Source organism: Poecilia reticulata, linkage group LG17, assembly GCF_000633615.1.
Source record: "Poecilia reticulata strain Guanapo linkage group LG17, Guppy_female_1.0+MT, whole genome shotgun sequence".
NCBI classification, from domain to species: domain Eukaryota; kingdom Metazoa; phylum Chordata; class Actinopteri; order Cyprinodontiformes; family Poeciliidae; genus Poecilia; species Poecilia reticulata.
In genome coordinates this window covers 6,408,900-6,434,121 of record NC_024347.1, presented here as the reverse complement: position 1 = coordinate 6,434,121, position 25,222 = coordinate 6,408,900, and the positions used below count along the sequence as shown (strand labels likewise).

The following is a 25,222-nucleotide window of genomic DNA, read 5'->3' as shown; positions in this document are numbered from 1 at the left end:
GCCTGTATGGCAATTTAAGCTGCAAGTCATGATTAACGAGGTCTGGCTTTGTTCTGTTAAAAGAATCAGCGAGAAAGACTGCCAGCATCTGACAGAGGTTTTCAGACATCTGGGGTCTTTTTGCAGTGTAGATGTCAGAAAATTACAGATCAAACTGTAAAAAAGTACACTATAAATATTTAAAGAACAAAACCTGTGAATTTTTATATAATAGAATAGTATTTGGTTAATTTCATTTTGTTTCTATGTCACCAAGACACAAAAAAAACAACAAATCAAATCACATTTAGTCATACCCAGTCCAATAAAATCAAAAATTATTCCATTCAATTCCATACAGTCCATTCCATTCAATCTGTATCCAATATATACTGATTCGAACACAAGCAGTCTCATTCCATGCCACTATCAACACGATGTTCCAATTTAGTAGCAGCACCACAAGACAATTAACTGCATAAAGTAAGAGTAAAAATGAAATGTGCTAAAAAAAAAGCACATTTTGATTTCATTTAGGAAATCAAAAAAATCTTGGTAATAATGCATAATGGATAGCTTGTCTCCATGGGCAGTGTCTAAAAAAATACTATATATTAATTCTGAATAAGCAAATGTTCAAATTAGTTGTCAAATTCCTACTCAATTATTATAAAATTACAGGGATTATTTGCTCTCGTAGGCAAGTTTTAATAGCGGCGTGTCAAGAAAAACAAAATGGAATTTGTTCTCTTTGACTCGCCGTAGTTTAACTGCCACGTGACGGGAACAGCTTATAAATATAGGTGCGCCGTCCCTTCGCCTCTTTGACTAAAGGAAAGAGCGAAGAGTAACATGGCGTCAACGAGTCGGTGCGTAACCACTTTTTCCAACTATGTAGCGGTTTTGTTTTTTTCATAAACGCTTTCAAGATGGCCTGTGGTGAACATATACACTGTTAGCTTTGGAATAGGAATAAAGTATTATGCTCGTTCTACGAATAAGTCGCTCCTTTCACTACCGTTAGATTTGTTGGGTCTATTGTGCTTGGTGACAGCTAGTTAGCTCGCGGGGTCGTCAGTAGATGCTGCCAGAATTCGTTGTTGTGTCGCCGCTGCGCTCACATTATTCTGCTTATAAAAATCTACTTTCTCCTGTTTTAAGGTGTTTTATTAAATTAAATTAAAATGAAATAAAAGGTTTAAGCTGTCTATGGATTCCGATTACACTATACAATCAAGACATCTGTAAACAAGCAGGCTATTGTCAACAACTCAAGGCTTCTTATTGTTCGTACAGTCAATACCGCCGTAGTTTGACTGCCACGTGACACCAGCTAATGTTATCAGCTGGAAATTAGTTAAATTATATCCTGAAAAAAATCACCTCGTGGTTCTCATTTCCTTGAATTGGATGCAAAAATATCAAATTAAGGACAGATAAGCTGCTACTCAGCGTATCGACATGTTTATGATCGAGCTTGACCTTTGCTGTAATGACATGTTATTATCTACCTATGGATTCACTTCTGAGCGTCCACTGTGTTTAAGTCTGTCTGCTTCTACCGCTTTGCTCCCTTTACAAGCCGGGCCCCTAAGCTGATCTCTTCAAGGTATGCTCTGTCCTCTGTGTAAACGGGAAGTGAGAGTGAATGTAAAACACAAATAACGGAAAGTTTCCATTTGTAAATTATACTGACAGTAAAAAGGGATTTCATGCTCTCTGTTTCGCAGGTTTTCATTTGGTGTCAATAATTTGGTCTTTTAATGCTCATAACATTCTGCACAGAAAACAGCCTTACAATATCAGCACAGTTAATTCAGTTCTGTAAGGATGCATGCTGCCAGGTTATGCTAATCAATGCATTGATTAACTGATCATCTTTAAATGTTAGTTTCTCCGTGAAAGCTGACATTTTGAGTTTGCTATAAAAAGAAATGTTGACTTAATTCCCGGTAGACATAGTGTTGTGTATTTCTTGCTGAACAATTATTGTCAGGACTTGGAAAACGGACTGAACACAAACCAAGTCTTGTGGAACAAAGTTCTTCATGCAGAGGAGACCATAATGGAACCGCTTTGAAAGAAAAGCTGCGTATAAAACCAGCTCACAGATACGGTGATGGTCGGGACTCTCTCTGCAACAATCATTGCAACTTGTAGTCGACCGTACCACAGTATGTGGGAGTCAGGTGTGATTGGTAACTCAGTTACCTGAGGTGTTAAGACCAGGTTAAGGGCCAGAGGATCTCTTTGATTCTTCATGTCAGTTCCTACTACAGGAAGCAGACCTGCTTTCATCTGGCTTTGTCAACAGTCTCACTGTTTGCTTTCGCAGTGGAGAATCTCTGGCCTTACCCAAAGTTCACTGTCCCAACCATCCTGATGCGTTACTGGTGGAGGACTACAGAGCAGGCGACATGATTTGTCCTGAATGTGGCCTTGTTGTTGGTGAGTATTTACATGACGAATGTTGAGAATACACCTTCACTAAATCTCTTCTGTCAGTTTAAACCTCACTTTGTTTATGTGTTTCGTCAGTCATTATGACTCACCTTTTTGAAATGTTATGGGATTGCAAATCATAATCCATCAAAAGGCTTGAAATAACTTACATGGAGCTATTATTTTTGATTAAATGTGAAGACTGTAGAGGAACTATGACTAAGTTCACTGTGTGATGCTGCAGTAGCTGACGATGCGGATCAGCGCACGTACCTTAAAAACCCTGTGCAGTCGCTGCCCGCCACGGGGCGTAAAAGCATGTGACGCATTTATAAGGCTTCCTAATAACACGGACTGCATACCAAGTTTTCTGTTGGACAGCACGGACTTCAGACTTTATAAAAGTGGTGTTTTTATATTGGTTTTGTGGTTATTTACTTCAAAATAAAGCCATAAATATGATTGATCATTTCCGCCTTATTTTGTGGGGTCTAAATGTACCACATTTCGTAACAACCAATGAAAATGTGTTGACGGTCTGTTGCTAGGTGGAACGGAGACACGCGGAGAGAGCGGAGGGGGTAGAGGGAGGTTGGCAAGAGACTAGGGCGCAGCGATGCTGTGGATTTTACTAAGAGTGTTTCGATGGGTTTTTTAGACTCTAAGTGTTAGTTAGAGTTCGTGGTGTGTGCAGTGTTAGTAGTAGTTTTGCTAGCGATCGCTGCATGGCTTCATAGCGAGCTCTGACGCACTGGGAAGAGAAAGACTGCACGCCGGGATGACCATTTAGACCTCGACTCCAAAGCAACACCGTTCAAACTTTTTGGTGACTGGAGCTGATCTGAAGGACAGCCACACTGCGGTGTGTTTTAAATCTTTTGTATGACAGTGTGTTGACAAGTTCTGAATTTCCCACTGCAAATTAGCGACATTTTACAATTTCTGAGCTGCAACTCATCTGAGCAAATAAGACAGATCCTAACTGTTTTGGGACATTAATAATTGAACTCGCATATATTTTTAAATGTGTACAATAAATATGTTAGAATAGTTGCAACAGTGCATTATTAACTGTCCACATTCATACATCAGCTTGTCAATCAAGTGTATTTGTATAATACATTTTAGCAACATGGCAAAGTATGTTACATGGTAAAAACTTAAAGAAATCATAAATACATCACATGGTCAGCAGTTATGAAAGCCAATAAACATCACATTTTGTTGAGTGCCATCACCAAAATCATACACTATGTTGGTCATTGTTTCATTTCTTATGGTTCGTTTTTAGTCTGGATCTAAAGGAACTCAGTGTTTCGTCTCTTTTTCAGTTTTCTGGAAGTTTGTTCCAGATGTGTGGTTCGTAGATGCTGAATGCTGCTTCTCTATGTTTGGTTCTGGTTCTGGATGCAGAGCAGAACCAGACCCTGAAGACTGGAAGGTTGCTATGACAACAGCAGATCTTTAGTGTATTGTGATGTTAAGCCGTTCAGTGATTTATAAACTAACAGCAGTGTTTTAAAGTGCTACGGTTTTCATAAGCACATGCGAAGCATAAAGACCTAAAACTTTGGATTTGTGAGTTTCAATGCAAACACTGAAATTGGGATGATGATATATTTGCAATGTATATTATTTGAATTCGTATGAAGATGAGGCTTAACATGAATATACACGAGTTCACTTTGTAACATGAGTTTTAGACAAGTTCAGATTGTTTCATATGTACAATACATATTTATATCTAGTGAGACCTGTGCACATTTTGACATATTTCTAATAAACACAACTATAATTTACTTCTCTTTATCACAACCACTGATATCCAAAAGCAGCAGACATGATGAGGCGCAGCGTCCTGGGAGCTGACACATTCTTCATGTTTTTGCTTCGCCTTCATTTTCTCCAGTAATATTGGATTGTTTTGCTTTTTGATAAATGTCACATTTTGAAACAGATGTTCGAATTAGTTTAACATACAAAAAAAAAAAAAGAAGAAGAATGTCATTGTTGACATTTTCTGCAGCTGATGGCTTTATTCAGAGTATAAACGTTTTGTGTTCATGGTGAGGTCTGAAGTGTAGCACATCCAGCCCAAACATCTCGGAGCCGCTGGGAACGCTGGGTTCTCCGGTAATGAGCCCCTCAGTGCTGGATCGGTCAGGTGGGAGAGGATGAAAGATCAGCTTCTGGCTTGCATTTCTGCTGCAGGCCTCTGAGGAGATGATGACTGCCACTCCCAGTCTGCGACTCACAGCTGAACTGGATTCGAGTCTTTTAGTTTCTCTGAGTCACCTGAAGAGAAACGATCACCTGTTTGGACTGGTCTGTCTGATGTGGCTCTGGTGTCTCTAGATGGTTTAATTTCTCGCTGCTGCTGTGTTGGGACTCTGAAATGGACTTCACCTTCACCTCGATCCGACTAGAATGAAACCTGAACATCATCACAGATCTGGTCTGACACCAGGCTGTGTGCATGAGGCAACAGCATCCAGAATATTACACCATCCTCTAATTATCCCACAGGGATATGGAATATGACAAACAGTGGGATCATCATCATCATCTTCGTCTTCTCTGGAATTTGGCTTCAGTCTGTTGACAGACTCAGTTTCCTGTCAAATTTAACAGGATAGACAGTCCTGAGAGCAGTGGTCAGCATCTGGACACACACCGTATCACGTTTCAGACGGAGACGTCTTCATTTCTAGATGCATTGGAATGAAACCTTGTTGGGTTTTCATCCACTAAATAAGCTCCTGCTGTGGCCAATAGAAGTGAAAGGATTTTTTTTTTAGGTTTTGAAGGTTAACAGCTCTTTTAGCTTTTTTTACTGATGGTTTGTTTAGAGATACTAAACAGGAAGTAAGACTGGATGAAAGAGCAACTTGTTTACACAAACTGTGTTTTTTTTTCTCCCCAGAATGCTGTATTTTGTTGTTGAGCTGTTTGGTTGATGCAGGCTGTCTGTCTCCAGGTGACCGTGTGATCGACGTGGGCTCTGAGTGGAGGACGTTTTCTAATGAGAAGGCTCTCAAAGATCCATCCAGAGTGGGAGACGCCCAGAACCCCCTGCTCAACGGAGGAGACCTGACCACCATGATCAGCAGGGTGAGCCGCAGTCCAAAGAGAAGCGTCTCTAACAGTGTTACTACGGATGAAATGAGAAATCGGCCCAGTTTCCTTCACTTTGGGTGTTTGGAGATCAGCCCGTACTTTAATGGAAAACCGATTTTATCCTCCGATTTTATCTGAGCCTGAAAAGGTCTGCAAATCAGACACCATCTGTTACAGTGCAGTTCACATGACTGGGGTTCGGATTACTAAGGTGGTGATCGCAGAATGTTCACGGATCAAACCCCAAGCAAAGGACAAATCCAGGGTTTGATATTCTGGTTCTTTAACAAGCAGATTCAGCTTCAGGGTTTATGTTGGTGTGGAATCTGTGTGTGCGGTTTTACAAAGAAAAACGAATAAATACAAATTACAGTCCACCATGAAAACCAATAATTTTGTATGCTGTAAACATTCTATTCACATTACTTGTCTTTTAAGCTTTGCTACTACAGGCCCTTAAACTTAGCTGTATTTGGTAAATAAAATAAAGTATTCTTCTCATTACTCCAGTCTTATCTTACAGTCACTAACAAAGTTAAACTAGCCGCTGTCCCAATCACACCCACCATGTCACGTCTGTTCAGGCGCCATTAGCAACAATCAACCCACTGATGCCAAGTTAGCAACTTTGTTGCTTCATTTACTGACTTTTTCGACACAAAGAATCATTATTGGCCAAAGTCAGAATTCGCAGGTCAGGATTTTTTTAATCATTAATAATTCACAAATTAGTGTATACAAAACAAACATTACACACAAATGGTTATTTGATACAAAATACCAAATAACCATTTAGATAAGAAGACAAATGACAAAAATAATAAAACCAAACAAACGTCTGAAAATCCAGGCATGGTTAACGATAGTCAACACGCTGTTGCCAACTTAGCAACTTTGTTGCTTTATTTACTGACGTTTTAGACACACAAAAAAAAAAATCAATATTGGCCAAAATCCTAACCAGCAGCTGAGGCGTTTGGATCGGTGCGCTCCTCTCTCTGCCTGACGGTTCCTCCTGGTTGAGGCTCAAGTGACCGTCAGCTGTCATCTCCTCGCTGCGGTCTGACGTGTGAGTCGCGTGTTTCTGTTGACATGTTGAAAGCGTTTCCTCCACAGGGAACGGGCGCGGCCAGCTTTGACGAGTTCGGCAACTCAAAGTACCAGAACCGGCGGACCATGAGCAGCTCTGACCGGGCCATGCTGAACGCCTTCAAAGAGATCAGCACCATGGCGGATCGCATCAACCTGCCGAGAAACATCGTAGTAAGTTCAGAGAGAGGAGATGGATTCCTCAACCCGGTTGGTTGGTTCGGAACCGGTCTTCTTCTCGCCCTGAACGTCACATTGATCCATTTCAAAGTTTCCATGTTGAACATTTTTACTTTAACTGCTCCGTTTGGCTTCTCAGGACAGAACGAACAACCTGTTCAAGCAGGTTTATGAGCAGAAGAGTCTGAAGGGGCGAGCCAACGACGCCATCGCCTCAGCCTGCCTCTACATCGCCTGCAGACAAGAGGGCGTACCAAGGACATTTAAAGGTCAGACTTGTTTTCTCTATCTGGTAAGAATACAGCTGATTTTCTCTTGGCTTTTTAGTGAAATATGGCTGCTTGATATGCATGAAAAACGTATCACTACACAAGCGCTTCATATCTGAAATACAGCCAACCTGGTGGCACAACGTTTCCTCTTTAATCCAGTTTAATCCAGCCTGTTCTTTTTATATTTAAGCAGTTATGAGACATGGCGGGAAAACCTGAAGCTGCTGCTGCATAAGTTACTCAACAGGTTGTTGCTAGGCAACCAAAGAGTGAACGAGTTAATGCCACCAGCCTTGCTTATTTAGCTGAGAGAGGTTGAGGTGTAAGGCCTTTCCTCTGCCTACATCCCCCAGAATGCTGTTCAGTGATGGATCAGAGTTCAGTGAATTTTCTATATATGGAATATTCTATCAGACATATAACCTATAATATCTATTGTGATATATGTGGTTATTGATTTATTGTCCAGCCTTACTGTGAAAGCTGCTGTTATGGGAACAAATAATCCCATTTTCAACCAAGAATGTATCTTATGTAGGTCATTTTCTTTACAGTTGAGAAACAGACTAAATCAGTACTAAATCATCACGTGGTCTCTTCCAGAGATCTGCGCCGTCTCCAGGATCTCAAAGAAGGAGATCGGCAGGTGCTTCAAGCTGATCCTGAAGGCTCTGGAGACCAGCGTGGACCTCATCACCACAGGAGACTTCATGTCCCGCTTCTGCTCCAACCTGGGCCTGCCGAAGCAGGTGCAAATGGCCGCCACCTTCATCGCCAGGAAAGCGGTGGAGCTGGACCTGGTGCCCGGCAGGAGCCCCATCTCGGTGGCCGCTGCAGCCATCTACATGGCCTCCCAGGCCTCCGCTGAGAAGAAGACCCAGAAAGGTGAGAGGTTCTGTGGAAACACTTCTGGCTCTCACCAGCTGCGTTTCCATCACAAATGTGCGCAAAACTTTGTCGCTATTCCACTAAAGTAGAAAAAACACAATTTCACAATTGCGGTGTTTCCATTAAGTAAGAAATTAATTGAACGTCACACATGAATAAGTTTGTTCAAGACATTAAAAATCATGACGGGGACAGATGTTTTCAGTTACATGAGATATATTCACAATTCAGAGGAAACATTGGTGTCTTATTCAGGCATTAGAGCAGCTACAAACGCAGCATTTTGGGGAAATTAGTCTATAGTTTTACAGAAGAGTTATAGATTCAACATGTTCAAATGACACAATCTCTCATGAGGTGGCGCTGTGGAGCCCTGGTGGAATCAGCTGAACTTTGTCTAAAAAACCCCCCACAAGAACAAAAATGTATGTGTTATGTACCAGATAATCCTTCCTTAAGGCTGCAGCATATAACTTCTATAAAAAGTTTTTTTTTTTACGTATTTGTTAAAATTGTCACTATGTTGTGATACTGAGATACTGACATTATAATATGAAACAGATATTTAGCTCCTGCTGCCAGCGGCAGACATACACTGCTCTCATAAACGGCCAATCAGAGCCAGGGGGCGGGGCTTAGCACTGCTCATCACTCCCTTACTCTGCTGTGCTACAGCTAGCTCCTCGTAACAGATCTTGCCAAGAATGCTAAAGCTAGTTAACATGTCCACCATTTCTGAAGATAAACTCAAGGAGGAGGTGGAAGAGCTTGATTATTTTCAGATTATCTGTCTCGTACTATCCTTTAATAACATGGTGATAGTTTGTTAAATATGTCAACATTTTCTACATGCTTCAAGTTTTTTGCTTGTTTCCCCCCCCAGAAATCGGCGATATCGCTGGCGTTGCCGACGTCACCATCAGACAGTCCTACCGACTCATCTACCCACGCGCAGCAGAACTTTTCCCTCCAGACTTTAAGTTTGACACGCCTGTTGATAAACTGCCTCAACTGTGAACTAGACTCCGCCTACTCATTGCTGAAGTTTCTCTGCTGTACATTTTTCTGTTGGTTTAGGGTTTGAATATTCTTTGGTCATGCTCAAAACAAGCAGCCTTCATGGAGGCACTGTGACAGGAATACAGCAGACACACATTCCAGAGCTTGAATAAACAGCTTGCAGACTGTACTTGCAGTATTTCATTTGACTGTATATACTGTACCATGTATATATGTCCAAGCAGGAAAACGTTAACTTGACGCTTTGCAATTTTAGGCTCTTTTCATATTGTATACACAAAGCATTTGTTTTGTAGAAAAATTTGCCAGGTTCTATTTTGTTTGAATTGTTTCAAGTAATTAAAAAAATAAAACATTTTCAATTAATCAGCTCATGGTTTGAATTAAAACCTTCACATGTTGCTGCACACTGCTAGTCAGCTGGCTGTAGGAAGGTATGAGACGTCACACAGATGAAATCAGCTGTGTGAAAACATTTTGCAACTTGATTATTAACCTAATACGAGCTTGCTTGTTAAAAAAACATTTACAATCAGCTGATTGTAAATTATATGTACGGTAGTTTTTTCAATCTTAAATTTGACTTGCATTAGATGGAGCCTACTGTATTTCAGTAGCTACATTAAGCCAGGATGTTTCAGCAGTGAGATAAAAATGAGCCAATATTACAAATGTTTAATCTGTGCATTCTTGATAGGTAACAGTGACTGCAAAGATGCCTTTTCTTAACATTATACACCAGGATGAATGAGAACAGTTGTGATTTGGGTAATTTGTACCATCCATTCAGTTTATATCTGTTCTGGAAACAACATGCACAAGCACATAAAAAACCACTTTGTACATTCTATTTCCATAATTAAGAAATGTAGATAAACTATTGATAAAATTAGTGCTTTCAGCTTACCTGTGTACATACAGTATGCATATAATATACCCCCTGCCCCTCTGTAGTGATTCATAAGCAGGTCTGAAATATTGAATCAGTCATATTTAACATGCACACCGACAGGAAGTCAGCTGGAAACATCCAATCAGATTTAAGGAGGAAGCACGTGCTTTAATGGCGTTTTAACATTAAAAACTAGATGTAGTGTCTTACCTGAAAAATGAAAATAAACTCGTCAGTTTTGGTGTGCTGATTTTACTGAGGTATCTTTAGTCAAAGTTCTGTCCATCACAACTGGCTGGGGACAAGAAAACATTTTAGCAGCTAAGGGTTGAGTTCAGCTCGATTTCCATAGCTGCGCTGATGCCACCAACAGGACACATTAGGGTTATTGTAGAGAAAAAGAAGTTTCTGTCAAAAAAAAAAATCTTTTTCTTTTTTTGATTAATTAGAAATGTTCTAGAAAAACAATTTGACTTTTTAATCTCAAGAAATTTCTAACATTTGCTCAAATTTTGAGATTAATTTCTTAAAGTTTTGACTTTTGAAACTAAAAAAATGTCTTCTAGAAAAATTCTGAAATTAATCTCAAAATTGTGGGGGTTTTTTCCTAGAAAATGTTTGACTTCTCAAACTCAGAAACAAGACGCTTTGACAAGAAAAATTCTGAGATAATCTAAAAATTTCTTTTTTCCTATCTACAATGGCCCCACTATGCTGTTGTAACCTTGTGGGCATTGAAATGTCATGCTTCCATCTAGTCTATTTTAAAGCATTTTAAAAAAGGACATCTTGGATTTTTTCTCTAGAAGTGACTGGTTGAACTGCTCGCCAGAGGGGAAACCTTTTTTTTTTTTCAAGTCAGGAAGCTGCTGTAGTAGTCAAGATGTTAGCTGTAGCTGACCGTTCAGTGACCAAGCCTTCACTGAACACCAGGTCCAGATATGATCCAAGCTGAGGGATTTACAAGAGCACATAAAACAACACATCAAATATGTGACTGAATATAATCTGTACATGTTTTTTTTGTTTCTTTTTTTTAAATCTGAAGACAGCAACACTGAATAATGTGATTGTAATGGTGCCGTCTTCACAGTCCGTATGGAAAACATTCTCAGTGGTCAGTCAACGGACACGGCAGCAATCTGTGCAGGATCTCCCTACACCTTCCATCCAACACAATTCCATTCAATAAAAAAAAAAAACAACAATCTCGTGGATTAAAAAAAACAAACAACATCTGAGGTCCTTGTAGAGGTCATCTAGATTTTCTTCTCAATGGCACAGTTTGTTCTCTCAACATTTTGGGCAGGGAGGAAGAAAGGAAGTAAGGAAGGATTGTTTATAAAAGGTGAGCTCTAGTCATCGCCGAGCTGTTTAGTTCACAGTGTGTGTGTGTGTTTGTGTCTTTGAAGGTGAAGCTAACACCAGTCAGCGATGTAATCAAAGTCAGAAAATAGGTTCTGCTCCTCGGAGCTCAGGACTCGGGGTTCTCTGGGGGGGGTTAAAATCGGAGCCTCTGAGGTAAATTCATCGTCGAAGTTGCTGACATCGTTGGTGCCCTGGATGGTCGGTACGAACGGCGGCTTCACCTTCTTGGCCAGCAAGCCGTCCCAGTCCAAGTTCTACCGACGCGCACGCACGCGCACACACACACACACACACACACACACACACACACACACACACACACACACACACACACACTGCAGTTAGCATTCTGGTTAAGCATCATTTTAATAAAGAACGCCTGGGTTTTTCTTCCCCTCTTACCCTGAAGAATAGATGTTTCTTAACTTCCTCTGCATCTCTTTCTCCTGCTCCCAGACGGCGCTCCGGGCTCCTCCTCAAGAGCTGTGAAGAAAGAAAACATGACTCATTGAAACACCTCAAAAAATATATCAGCTTAACTTAATGTATATGATGGATTTTATTTGGATTTTAAAATTATTTTAAGGATTTTTATTAGAGCTAGTTATAAAACATTGTATCAGGGGGGAAACGATTTGGTTCAGACACTGTACTCAATTCTCTCAGTAGCCACTAGAGGGCGTCTAGATTTATGATTTTTCAGTGCCTTTCAAAAACATTGATACTTCCTGAACCTTTTGACATTTTATCAGGTTCCAACCGCTGACCTCGGTGTGTTATACTGGGACACAGATTAATGCGACTCATTAGTGTGGACTCATCCTGACACACACCCTCCTCATGATGGAGATGGCCTCGGTGGAGAGGAAGCGTGGGTAGCGGACTTCGTCGTTCACGATGCTGTCGAACACCTCCTCCTCGTCATCGCCGGGAAACGGTGACTGGACACAAACATGGACGGTTACAGGAAGCCCTGCCTTGCTCACAGTAATCCACCCGGAGACGGCAGCTCACCTCTCCCACCAGCATCTCGAAGATGAGCACGCCCAGCCCCCACCAGTCCACGGCGCGGGTGTACGACGTCTCCGTTAAAACCTCTGGGGCCAGGAACTCCGGCGTGCCGCAGAAGGTGCTGGTGCGATCCCTGAAGCCCATTCCTGAGAACAGGACGCACTGATCAGAACCAACGCCGCTTCACAGCGCACTCTGCTGACCGGACCGGATCAAGCAGGAGCATTTTATTGAAGTAGTGTTCATTCAATCGGTCATCTTACCTTCTTTGCAAAGGCCAAAGTCAGCAATCTTCACGTATCCCTCTGTGTCCAGGAGCAGGTTGTCCAGCTTCAGGTCTCTGAGGATCACACACACCTCCCGTTATATATATATATATATATATATATATATAGTTTTCATAAGATTCCAGAGTTCAAGTTTATTTTTAAAAACATATTAGTGAACATGTGTACATGTAAATACATGAGGTGGCTCATTTCCATCTCTATTCCTGTTGGCAAAAGGATAAAAAAAAAAACACTAAATAAAACTACAGAACAAAAAATACATAAATCACCTTAAGATCTATATGTTTTACTAAATCTGACATTTTTGGCTTTCAAAGAGCCAGTTTTTAAGATTTAAAAAAAAATGAGACGAGAAGTGAAAGGTCACATATATATGTGTTTAAAAACTAGCATGACCTACTTCAGTTTTCCTATGTGGAACTGAACCATCAACCCTAGAAGTTGTTATTGATTTTGTGATAAAGTGTCATTTCACTATAAACGAGTTAAAAAATCCCTTGGATTTGTTTCCCAGAGATCAACGTTTGACTGAGCATTCAGCATCCAGAGGAACATACCTGTACACTATCTTGTGGTCGTGTAAAAACTGTAATCCCAGAACGACACATGCTGCATAAAATCTGCAAGAGGACAGAATGGCAATAAGAACATGGCCGTCACCGAGGAGAGCACAGAAACAGAGAAAATAGTTTGAGCATCAAATCAAATGGTTTTCACACTAGTTGTGGTTGTGATGGTGATGGGGAAACTCCACAAGCTGGATGAAAGCTAGATATTAACATCTGAAACTTGGAGACGGGATACAGTGTCCAGGAGCTGGACTACCTGCTCCTGGACACTGACGGGATACCGATATTATCCCATTTCCGGGATAATACTGAAACAAATTCTAGATCGGTATGCGTGACAATGTTCCCAATACATAAGGGCAGATCTATTTAGTCTGTGCTATGCTCTGAGCAACATCATGCTTTAACATAGATTGTTAAATTATATTTAGAATTCCTAATTTCACTTTCTGAACCTTTTAAAGAAGGTTTGCTGCAGTTTATTTTTTTATACGTTTGAACAAGGTAGTCAACCTGTTTTTGTCAGTTTCAGTCTCTTTATTATTTATTTTTACATTGACTGTTCTACTTCTAACTGCACTGACAGAAAGTTGTTTTACATATTTGACCGAGCTTGTGAAGCTGTTGCTGCATTAAGTGTTGGTACAGGTGCAGAGTTATCAGATTAATTTGTAACTCAGTGTATTTATGTCTGTTTAAAAAAAAGAACATTTTCAGTCAATTCAGCTCAATACTAAAAATGTCACCAGCGGCGCTCAGAATGTGTGTGTGACCAACAGGAAGCTGCAGCGCCACTCACACTGCCCGGGGCTCAGAGAACACGTCGGCGTGGATGTGCATCATCAGGTCGCCTCCCGCTGCGTACTCCATCACAAAGCAGACGTGCTCCGACGTCTGGAAGCACGCAAACAAGTTGACCAGGAAGGGGTGGCGGACGCTGTTGACCGTCTCAAAAATCCTCTTCTCACACATCAGACTGGAAGGCAGAGACAGAGACAGCTGGACTCCAGCAACAGGCAGGACTTCAATGGAGTTAGCATGAGGACAAGCATGATGCTAGTCTTGTGTGTTTGTATAGACTAGCGGTTCTCAACGTGGGCGGTACCGCCCCCCAGGGGGCGTTCARAGGATGGCAGGGGGCGCTGGAGGACATTTTTACAAAAGGGGGGCGCTGGGATGCCTCTGGGGGGCGTTTGGTCGAAGGTAAACTTTACACCTTATATGCACAACAACGCCAGTTTAGACTTTGAGCAACTTGTTAAAACTGTATTGTGTAACATTAAATCATGCTTGGCTGCAACTGTATCGATAGCAGCTCTTCTTCTATTCAGTGTTTGTTAGCTTCTGTTAGCTTCTTGGCGCAGCTCCGTTCTCCTGCTACTGGTAGCTAAAATCAAGACACCCTCACTGTGTATCCCTCTGAAAAATGAACCCATTTAAATAAAGAAATCCCTCCATGGGTGATACCACGATAGAGAGCGTTCATTTTATAGCGTTAACACCGACTTAAAAAAAAAGTGACTTAAAAAAAAAAGACGCGCACATTGCGCAAAACTCTGAAACAGGAGAAGCAGGACATAAAACAGAGCGACGAACTAGAGAGAAGAAGAGCTATGATTAATGTAGTTACAGTTCTATCCATGTTTTAATGTTGCAGAGCTCAGTCGTTTTGCAAATAGATAAAAGTTTAAACTGGCATGTTGTACATCTTTTATCTGGTCATTTTGTGGAATATTTAATAACTAGAAAATGGCACAAAATAAGAATATTTTTTCCACTCTGATTGGCTGCTGTTAGGCCTACAGATTTTAACTTGAATGTTCATTGCATTTTTCATAGACACCTGTGAAAATAATTTCTATTCCCTTGACTTTTTTGTTCTCTGGGAAATTATTTTTGATGATAAATACAGAAACAAGTATAAAAATCAAAACATCTACAATAGTGATAGTAATATTAATTATAAAATAATGGTCAGTGCAAAGTAGCCTACAAATTCTTTGGTGGGGGGCGGTAAGGGACCTGGATAAAGGCCAGGGGAGCGCTGGCCCGAAAAAGGTCGAGAAACACTGGTATAGACGATAAAACGACAAAGTATGTCTGAGGCGCCTGCCATTTGGCACTCATTTAAAGGGCCAGTTCAGAATTTTGAAGTAGTTGAGATTTCATTTCAACATCTCTAGTTACAAAACGTTACATATTAGAGTTCAGCTGAATTATTTTACACTTAGAATAAAACATTTAAGTGTGCCATTTTTATACCACAATTTGAGATTGATTAAACAATTATTCTATTTGTAAAAACGCCAATATTTAAAGATGAGCCTTAAGGATGAGTCAAAATTGTTTAATAATCACAATAATAAAAAAAAACTAATCAAAGTAGAGCCAGTATTAAAAAGAAGCAGGAGTGTTCTGTCTAGATTTTGATAAACAGTCTAAGTTTGACTGTTGGCTTAAAAATCTGGGAAGTGAGTTCATACACCAACATATGATGTACATGACTGTTTTTGATGACTGTGTTATTCCTGACAAAATGTATTGTTTGTTTTCAAGTTGGTGTCTGTCTGATGTTTTTATGACGTAAAGCACTTTGAATGGCCTTGTTGCCGAAATGTGATATACAAATCAAATTGACTGATTCATTCACAGGTTGTGACAAGAATCCTTAACCTTTGAGAGTCTGGCATTATGCTTAGTGCGCACGTCCAGTCTGAGGACAGTTAGAACTGCTTACCTGTCCACCTCATCTCGAGCCACAATGTCTCCTTTCTTCAAAGCTTTAATGGCAAACATCTCGCCCGTGCTTTTATATTCTGATAACAGCACCTGCAGAACAAAAATGATTAGGAAATCGGTGAGCTTATTTAAATCTATCGGAAAGGCATGAGCCAAATATGGCGATCTGGGAGAAAATAATGTTTGAAAGGAGTCTGCCTGTGAGAAAACACCCAGAAGAACTTACCTTTCCAAAGTGACCACGTCCAAGAACCGCCACACATTTAAAATCTTGGAGACTGAAGTGGAACTGCTCTTCTTCCCTTGAGGAGAGATAAATGGATGCAATGTTGGCTAGAGATGCCAGGGGGCAGCATTTACACAAATAAAAACCAGTGGATGTGTCACAGATGTAGAATCAAAAAGAGTAAAATTGTGAGAGTCTGACAAAGACAAAGACCATTCGGTCCTACCTTATCTCTGAGTCCTTCTGGATGGAAGTGAGCTCCAGGTTGGGATGCTGGAACTCTGGCTCCAGAACCCCGTCAGCGTCTGGTTCCAGAACTGTGCTGATTCTCTTGTTCAGGAAGTTGAATTCACTCAGTGCATCCTGCAGACACACACAGGTAATGACATGTGTTGGGTGGGGCGTCATCACAGACACCGTGCTGCTCCTGTGGCAGAATCCCACCTCCACTTCCTGCTTGTTGGGCATCTTGTTCTGTGCAGGTGGTTCTCTGACATCATCAGATGCTGCGTAGTGTTTGGGTCCTGGTGTGGGTTCTTTGTCGAAATCCAGCTTGGTCACCAGTGGATCGCTGTGAGTGGAGCAGAGGAGGGGGAGTTTTATTTTACATCTTTTAAGAGACAACAGAAGAACCCTCAAATTATTCAGCTTCACCTTATAGTCACAGTTAGATAGAAGTAGTACACCAATAAATCTGACCCAACTTCCTTTATTTTGTTAGATCAGTGATCAGCAATCTGAAAATCAGACACTGTCCTCTTCTTCTTTCTGCTATGTGAGAGAGCTGACTATTAGCCCTGTCCACCAGGTCGTCAACCATTGCTGGCAACTTAGCAACTTTGTAGCTCTATGAAGAGATTTTTCAAAAAAGAAAAAAGAAAATTTGGTATCAGCCTAAATTGGTTTTAAAGATTGGTGATCGGCCAGAATGCTCAGACACACACAGACCATTATACCAGAAGTGTGCTGGTAACTTCAAAAAATACATACACTAAAGAATATTTGACCAAGTTTTAAAATACAGATTGACATCTTTGTGCATAAACTTGACTTCTCGCCCCCAAGCAAAAGAAAAAACAGTCCAAAAGCACCATATACAGCCCAGAATGATGTGCTGGTTCACCTGCTGGGTGTGGGGGAACCAGGAATGCTGCCATGACCCATCTCAGGAGTTTGGGGGCTGAAAGAGTTAGTGCTGAGATTGGGTATGGCTCTTCTCACCAGCCGCCCCCAGGTGGCGATGTTGATGTTCATCTGGGGGGCTCGTGGGAAGGTCTTACCTGATGAGAACAAATGAGAGGGAAACAAAGCGAGAAATATGACGGAAAGCATGGGCTGTGTGAATCAAAGGCTAAAAGAAAACAACATTTCAGATCAGTTGATTTAAAAATACATATATTTTAAGTGAGGCGGTTTCATTTCTCTAAATGAGGGCTCTGCAGTGTGCGGCTCTTATTAACTTTGGTCAAAAACACTAACATATTAGTGTTTTAAACTCCAACAGTAATAAAAAAATGCTGCTTGTTTTCATGTAATATAAGCAAAACATTTTCACAAAGAGTAACAACAATATAAAGAAAAATTATTTTTTAAAAAAATAAATGTTCTTCGGCTGCAAAGTATGTGTTTTTTTTTAAAGGAATTTTATTAGAAAGATTTTATGTTCCATTGAAAAATTATGTTCATTCCTTTAGTTTTTAGGTCTTATTTTAATACCTAAAAACAAAAACAAAAATGCTTTTTTTAACTCTCCTGCGGTCTTAGTGTGTCATTCAGCAAATGTTACAGTTGGACAGCGAGGAAGCGCTAGGCTTGTCCAGTCAGACCAAACACGATGAAAAATGCACAGCAGATGAGAACAATGTTCCCAATCGGTCTAAGAGATGTAATCAGGGTCTCAACAACCAGTTTCAAACCTGGAGCCCGACTTATCACCCTGAAAAAAACAAAAACAATACTTGTGTACAGTGCTGTGAAGAAGTATTTGCCCTCCTAAAAATTTCTTCTGCTTTCGTTTTTGTTTGTCACTCTAATATTCTAATTCTAATATAGTACCTGAAACCACACACACAAAAACATGTAGAAGCATGTTGTACTAGTCAATGCAACCCCGCTTGACCGTTCACAGACTTAAAAACAAGTAGGGTCTAATTGACCCCGTCTCCTTGGGAGGGTCAATTTTAATAAGTTAAGCTAAATAAGATAATTGGCTTTGTATAGCTTTAGTATTTCATGTAGCATCATTCAATAAAAATAAAATCAAACTTCCACCACAGTCCACCGTAAAACACTGATGAAGTAGCAACACCTCACCTTGTTGTTTAGAGAAAATCTTTTTTTGTCTTTGCAGCTTTGGTCTTCTCTCAATAACAGGGTTGAAAAATGTTACCTAAAAAAAAAAAGAGAGAAAAAAATAGAATAGCTAAAAAAAAAACATACATTCACTGTGACACCAAAGCTGTGTTATTCCTACTGCAAATTATGAATATAGAAACACTGATCATCCTTTTATGGGCTTGAAATACTTGGTGAGTGTGGCTGGACCTACCTCAGCAAACAGCATCCCCTGTGGCTCCAGGTACAGACACATTCCATGACGCTGGTTGTCCAGGAAGTCCTCCAGCCTCAGGAACTTGACAGCGCAGAGGGAACGCCAGTCCCGCCAGTACACAGAGATCTCCAACTCTCGAGACTGCAGGACAGAACCGGGTCAGCAGCAGCAGCAAACATTTACTTGGAGCAGAACGGCCCAGCAGGCAGCGCAGGTGGAGATCAAAGGCAGATGTGTGTTACCCGATCCAGCTCCAGTGTAAACTTCTGGTCCCAGGCCTGGTTGCTGACGGGCTTCCAGCTCGTCTGTCCGACCACCGTGTTGTCCAGCTTCAGGACGGCGCTGATCTCATCTGGAGAAAACACACTGAGCTGTCAGGTTGTTTCTAATAAGACCACAGTTGACATTTCTTTTGGGTGTATTATTAACTCATTATACAAACTGCTTAATATCATTTTCTTTGTAAATAATCTGACTTTTTTTTTAGAATACTTATAAGGTGTTTTACTAGGGGTGCACCGATTATCAATCTTTAAAAAGCCTGACCTGCTGATTTTAGCCGACATAGTTACTTTTGTCTGAAAAGTCACTAAATATTGCAATAAAGTTGCTAAATATGCAACCATGGGGTGATTATTGTTAACCACACACATTCATTTCTCAGAACATTCATTTACCCTGGAACATTTTTGTGTGTCTGTGTGTTAGCACATTCAGTAGCACACACAAGGTTGACTGATGGTGCTTAGACTGTGGCTTATCACCATCTGATTGGTTGTTTCTGGCCAACTATTGCGATCTGCACATTTCTGCAGATAGCAATAGTAGCAAAAGGACGAGGCGAAGAAGCTCCATCTTTCACAGGTTATCTGTCTTATATTCTACTGCCACATTAGTGACAGTTTCAACAAATATGTAAAACACAACATTTTTAATAAAACTTACATGCTGCAGCTTTAAAACACTATAAAACAAATCTGGGATTGGTGATATGTTGTACACCTGCTGGACTCACTCAGCGTTTGGGGACATAATCAGCATAAACAAACCAGGTTTCAAACATTTACTAGAAGTGCACATAAAAACCAGCCTTGTAGATAAAAAGGGAACCAGAAGTCAAGAAACCTCTTGTGAAAATGTGCGAGAATGGCCCCAGAAAGCTCCCCTGGTTCTTCAGTTTCCATCCCAACAGAGTCAGAGGGATGTGAGGTGTACTTACTGGAGAGCTCCTCGCTCTTTGTGAGGTTCCTGGAGCTCACGCCTCGGTTCCTGTTGGCTCGGCTAATGAAGGATGAGCGCGTCTCGCTGGGGCTCCAGCCAGGCAGCGGGCTGGGGGCCGCCTTGGAACGGCCGGGGACATTTTCCAGAAGATCCTGGCAGCCCATGAGTCTGACATCTAATGTGCCTGAGAACAAAAGTAACAAACCAGTCAGTGTGTGGAAGGTTGCTTTTTATACTGCAGCAGCAGCAGAAATGCAAATATGACTCGTTTAATGAGTTTGACTAGTCTAGTCTTGCACGTAGACTAGTATGACATTCAGGTTCGACCGATTCACAACAACAAGTAGTAATTATATTTTATTAGAGGAAGCCAACAAGCTGACTCTATGAGCGACTGTTGACTAAAATAAAATAAAACACACACCAGACCTATGAGGTCTAACTGAATCTCAGTTTTAGTTTTAAGGCCTGCTTATGGAAGCTTAATCCAGCCAAAGCCTGATACCTCAGCAGAATTAAATAAATCCCACATTTATATGCATCAGCATCAGCTTTAAAGAGAAGCCCACTCATCCTCAGACAGATGATTACTGTAACAAACTGTATTAAATCTAACTTTGTTCTATCAGTCAATACACATCTGATTGATAGATAGCTGTGCCTGAGGAAAGCAGGATGGCTAATCCAATTTAGTGCAAGCTTGAGATTATCTTCTACTGCAAGGAAACATGAAGCACGCTGCATGTTATTCCTCACCATGAAGCATAATATTTATGGATTACTTTATGTAAAATAATTAAACACTCCTGTTCATTTTCTCACCTAATTCAAAAAGATTCCTCCAAGGTTATTTAGTGATACCGAGAGTAACTGTTGCTATGCGTCATTGTTCCAACTTTGCCTCGCTTCACACAGCAGCTTTTTCCTCTCTTTTATTTTTTGGTGGTTGTTCATAGAACTAATTAAAAGTGACTGAAATCAGAGTTCTGTTGTTTATGGTTCATAACTCCAAAGCGACCCACATTCAAAGAAGAAGAAAGTAGACGACACACTGCAGTGCGATTGTTATAGAAGTAATAACAAACGCCACCATCTATGGATCATATTTAAAGTTATTCAGGAAACAGACAGGATTGTGACAAGTTCACAAGATGGAGGAGGCAAATAAAAAAAAAAAAAACACACAATTAGTAGAATATTAACTGCAGCTTCTACAGAGAAACCTGTTGCGTAGTCAGAACCAGAAGACTTCTTTTATAGTTTAATGTATGTACTGATCCACTTTCACTTCCGATACCGATTCAGATATCTGAGGTTTACCATCGGCCGACACAGAGCCGATACAGCAGTGGTGCCCACCCACCGGTCCACGGACCGGTACCGGTCCGCGGACCAATTGGCACCGGGCCACGCAAGAAATAATTAAATATTTCCGTTTTATGTGTTATTTGAGTCTGGAGGATCTTTTATTTTGAAAATCCTTTAACCGGATTCTCTCGGTTTCTTGCGCGCCAACATTGAGCCCACAAGCAACAAAATGAGTAAGAAAAAGATCAGATGTCTTTGGAAAGTTTCTTTCCGAAGGGGAAAAGGCCCAGAGAAGAGACATGAGAATGGATTTATCCCGGACTGGTAGGCGAGTCTCACATTACAAGCCCGCTCTGCGTAACATGCGGCGACTGGCTGCTAATGAGGCAATGAAGCTTCAAACTGTTTCGCCACGTAGAGACCAAGCACCCTGTGCTTAAGCAACACTCCTCGGGTGTCATTGTTTCTCATCACTCCCAGATGGGAACGTCTCGTTGCAGAGAAACAAGATCAGGGCTCCCGTTAATCATTATCATGAGTTAAAATTTTCACAAAAGTAAAATGTTCTGTATCTTATTTTGAAGGGATATGTAAACTTTACCATAGCGACCAGAGTCAGAGAGCATTTGGGCTGCGGTCGAGATGAGAGGAGTCTTAAGTCTGGTCTAGACGGCAAGATTTAAGAATTGTCGGCCGATTCTCCAAACCTCTGTGACTATGTTTTTTCATAGTTAACATTTTTAACTGAATAAACACAATATATAATAATTACCTTTACATATAATAATAAAGATTTCCACATATCTCCAATATCCACCGGACTCTCAGTTGCGCAATATGTCAGCTGTTTGGGATTCCCCTCTGTTCTTACGTCACCGCGCTTTCTGATTGGCTACCTGTCACATTCAACAGGTTTTATTCTCGTTCCCAGACAGGGAAAACCCYACAGGCTGCGATAAAAGGGCCAAGACAACAAAATTTGACATATTCAGGCTTTAGCGGGAACACCAACATGCAGAAGCCTTATCTGACGGTTCATCTCAAACCTCTAAAACCTTGATTGCAAAATCTGAATTGTGCTTTTAGAGGTTTGTATTTTCTTATATTTGCATTAAGCATGCTGTGAAGAAGATGCATGTATATATATCTTTGGCCCAAACATGAGCTGGTTTTTGTGAGGTGTTTTGACTAGGCAGGTCCCAGTGCAGCCAGGTTGTGTGCGAGTCAGACACACAGGTGGAGGGGTGTGTCTGCACAGGCAGAGAGGAAACACTAAATACGGGCATGGCTTTACAAGACTAACAGGTTTGCTAATGTAACATTGCACTGTGTTGATGTAAACAGTAATGTTGCATGCATTTTATAACCCATCTGGAACGACATCAGCCAAGTCAGGAGGGTGACGTCACACTATCATCCAAGATCTGCATTAACAAATCACTGTATGGTTGTGGGTTTCTGATGTGCAGCCGAGCTGTGTGTGTGTTACCTGTGAGCGCTGCGGGCTTTGTGACGGTGCTGTACTGGTTCTGTGTGGAGATGATGCTGGACCTGGGGCTGAGGGCGGGGGAGGACAGCAGAGACAGCTCCTCTACGATGGCGCTGCTGCGAGGGTGGTTTTTTGGCAACTCGCTAAGGCGCTCCTCTAACGAGTAACGCAACAGGTCCAGCTTCTGGCTGGACTCGGTAAAGCGAGCCTGCGCCTGGAAGAGAGCAGTTAATTAAAACCGTAAGACGCAGGTATGCAAGTCGAGAATAGTTGCTTTGAATGGTTTAGTTTACACTGAAACAGTCTTGCCTCTGAGTGAGCTTTCTTTTCTGTGACTTTTCCGGAGCCCAGCAGCTTCATGACGTTCTTGGCTCCCTCTGCCACTGCAGACTCTATCCTGGCATGGTGACACAGCTCCTCCACCCGCAGGTCCAGAGGACTGATGATGGACTTGTCAGCTAGTCAGAGAACAAACCAACACACAGCTGTTAGTATAGTAACTTCAGGATGGAAACAACAAAACAACCTCTTATAGGCGTAACTCATATCCCATATGTAGAGTTTTATTATACAGCAATTTTAATAGCATCATATTCCATTTTTCTATGTCTTATGGAAAAGTAAAAATATGCTTTACAGTTCTTACATAACATTTTATAAACATAATCAAGCTGCTTTTATTTAAAACAAAGAAAAACGCAATAGATAGTCTTGAAATAATAAAAGTTGCTGATTATTAAAGCTCTAATGATGCTTTTTTTCACATATACTTAGAAATATTTTGATTTTGAAGCTTGGATTAAAGCAGACAAACAGAGTAGGTCTGTCATGAAAACAAGTTCAGCCTGACGATAAATTGTCCCAGAAGTTATTGCAATAAATTATAATTTTGTTGTTTTGAGACAATTTTCTAGAAATGTAATGGTAATGGCATAATAACGCAAAAACACATTCTCAGAGATCAATAATCTTTAAATTCTAATGAACATATGACACTGGACCTGGAAAGGGTTTTAAATATCCAAAATAATGAAAGAACAAACAAAATGAATTATGAAGTCTCTGCAAACAAAATTGTCCTTAAAAAAGGGCTAGTTGAGACCAAAGGCAGAAGACATAGAAAGAGAAAGAGAACAATGACAGGTCATACAAATGGAAATTATTGAGATTGTTTTACTTTATCATGCAATTAATTGATTTATTACTTGTTACGACAGGCCTAAAATAGAAGGAAGAATTTGCAAGTTTTCAAGTACAGTTGCCACAACGGCGGTGTTCTGACAAATCACAGATATTTAAAAAGCCTGACTTGGTGATTCAAATTTTTTTGTTGCTTTTGTCACTAAATATAGCTACACAGTTGCTAAGTTGACAGTACGCTGAATAATGTTAACCGCACACATGCAGATGTGACCTGGTGGGCGGGGCTAACAGTCAGCTCTCTCTCTCACCACAAAGTTAAAGAGGACAGCAGTTGATTTTCAGCCCTTTGCTGAGGTAGATGAAATTAGAAGTAAGATTGATTCCTCATTAAGTATCGGCCGATTGCTGATTTCCCAAAATTGAGAAAATTGGAGCTGTATTGTCTGCAATGGACTGGCAACCTGTCTAGGGTGACCCCACCTCTTCCCCGAAACGTCTTGCTGGAGATAGTCACCAGCACCCCTCCTGATCCCACTAGGGACAAGGATGTAAAAAAATGGATGGATGGAGCTAAACTATACCTACTTTCAAGTAAACACTGGTGGTGTGCAGCAACAGGAGAGGGAGGAGAAGCGCACCATTACTCTGGTGCTTCTATCTCCTTTAGTTCTAACTTTAAACAGTGCAAACTTCGCTACAACAGAATACAGATCATTACATCATCGTCTTTAAAAGCAGGTATGAAACAAACACGGTCATTATGAAACAGCTCTATTCCATAAGTAAAAACTTGTGTCAAATCAACCAAGGATTGGCGAAAAGGCTAAATTATCTGTAGCTCGATCATCAACTGTAGTTGTGTGGCTACACAACTACAGTTGGTGATCTGGTGTGGCAGCTCACCCATCAGGTCATTGCTCTCAAAGCTCAGCTCCGTGGCCTGACTGGCCTTCAGGATCTGCATCCTGATGAACTCGATCTTTGTCTTGCTGTCTTGCAGCATCTGCTGAGCGGCGGCCAGTAATTTGCGGTCCTGTCGGTGAAAAACAAAAAGGAAAATCTACATTAGAAAGTGTTTGTCTTGACCAAGAGTTAAATTCATATTTTGTGGTTTGAGGAAAAGCGTGGACATCACATGCCCCCCCTTGACTCTCCCAACCTCTAGCCCTGTTATTTACTGACGTCATGAACCATCTGACCACCTGCAGAGGGAGACCAGATTTTTCGCCACAACCTCAACTTGTGCCTTTAATTGGACCTGTGGTACAACTGACCACATGGAAAACTGTGTTCACTGCAAACAAAGCAGAATCCTATTGAGGAGTTCCTCCTATTTGCTGTTCCTCTCATGCATGTACACACACACACACACACACACACACACACACACACACACACACACACACACACACACACACACACACACAC

General features: G+C 41.0%; 2 protein-coding genes across 3 annotated transcripts in view; one reads left to right on the top strand and one right to left on the bottom strand.

Annotated features, from left to right (window-relative positions):
* Positions 1-751: 751 nt before the first annotated feature.
* gtf2b (general transcription factor IIB) lies at positions 752-9,156 on the top strand. Its single transcript, XM_008433353.2, has 7 exons — positions 752-848; positions 2,315-2,427; positions 5,399-5,532; positions 6,655-6,801; positions 6,947-7,076; positions 7,683-7,964; positions 8,851-9,156. Exons 1-7 carry the CDS (start codon positions 832-834, stop codon positions 8,982-8,984), a joined length of 957 nt encoding a protein of 318 aa, XP_008431575.1. The 5' UTR covers positions 752-831; the 3' UTR covers positions 8,985-9,156.
* A 491-nt stretch (positions 9,157-9,647) lies between these two features.
* pkn2a (protein kinase N2a) overlaps positions 9,648-25,222 on the bottom strand; it is a 40,643-nt gene continuing 25,068 nt past the window's right edge. For both annotated transcript variants that reach the window (XM_008433352.2, XM_008433351.2), the window contains exons 5-23: positions 24,698-24,827; positions 22,961-23,109; positions 22,652-22,865; positions 19,853-20,038; positions 18,876-18,985; positions 18,631-18,774; positions 18,396-18,471; positions 17,206-17,362; positions 16,527-16,653; positions 16,309-16,445; positions 16,083-16,158; positions 15,855-15,946; positions 13,917-14,093; positions 13,106-13,168; positions 12,522-12,598; positions 12,262-12,404; positions 12,081-12,188; positions 11,650-11,730; positions 9,648-11,501 (exon numbers count right to left, since the gene is read on the bottom strand). In XM_008433352.2, coding sequence (XP_008431574.1) covers positions 11,298-11,501; positions 11,650-11,730; positions 12,081-12,188; positions 12,262-12,404; positions 12,522-12,598; positions 13,106-13,168; positions 13,917-14,093; positions 15,855-15,946; positions 16,083-16,158; positions 16,309-16,445; positions 16,527-16,653; positions 17,206-17,362; positions 18,396-18,471; positions 18,631-18,774; positions 18,876-18,985; positions 19,853-20,038; positions 22,652-22,865; positions 22,961-23,109; positions 24,698-24,827 — 2,451 coding nt within the window. In that variant the 3' untranslated portion in view covers positions 9,648-11,297. The remainder of the gene's footprint in view (positions 11,502-11,649; positions 11,731-12,080; positions 12,189-12,261; positions 12,405-12,521; positions 12,599-13,105; positions 13,169-13,916; positions 14,094-15,854; positions 15,947-16,082; positions 16,159-16,308; positions 16,446-16,526; positions 16,654-17,205; positions 17,363-18,395; positions 18,472-18,630; positions 18,775-18,875; positions 18,986-19,852; positions 20,039-22,651; positions 22,866-22,960; positions 23,110-24,697; positions 24,828-25,222) is intronic.

Excerpts from the sequence above, each read along its gene's own strand:
- gtf2b (XM_008433353.2), top strand. Across the intron at positions 2,428-5,398 it reads TGAATGTGGCCTTGTTGTTG|GTGACCGTGTGATCGACGTG; the intron begins GTGAGTATTTAC and ends GTCTGTCTCCAG. Across the intron at positions 6,802-6,946 it reads ACCTGCCGAGAAACATCGTA|GACAGAACGAACAACCTGTT; the intron begins GTAAGTTCAGAG and ends TTGGCTTCTCAG.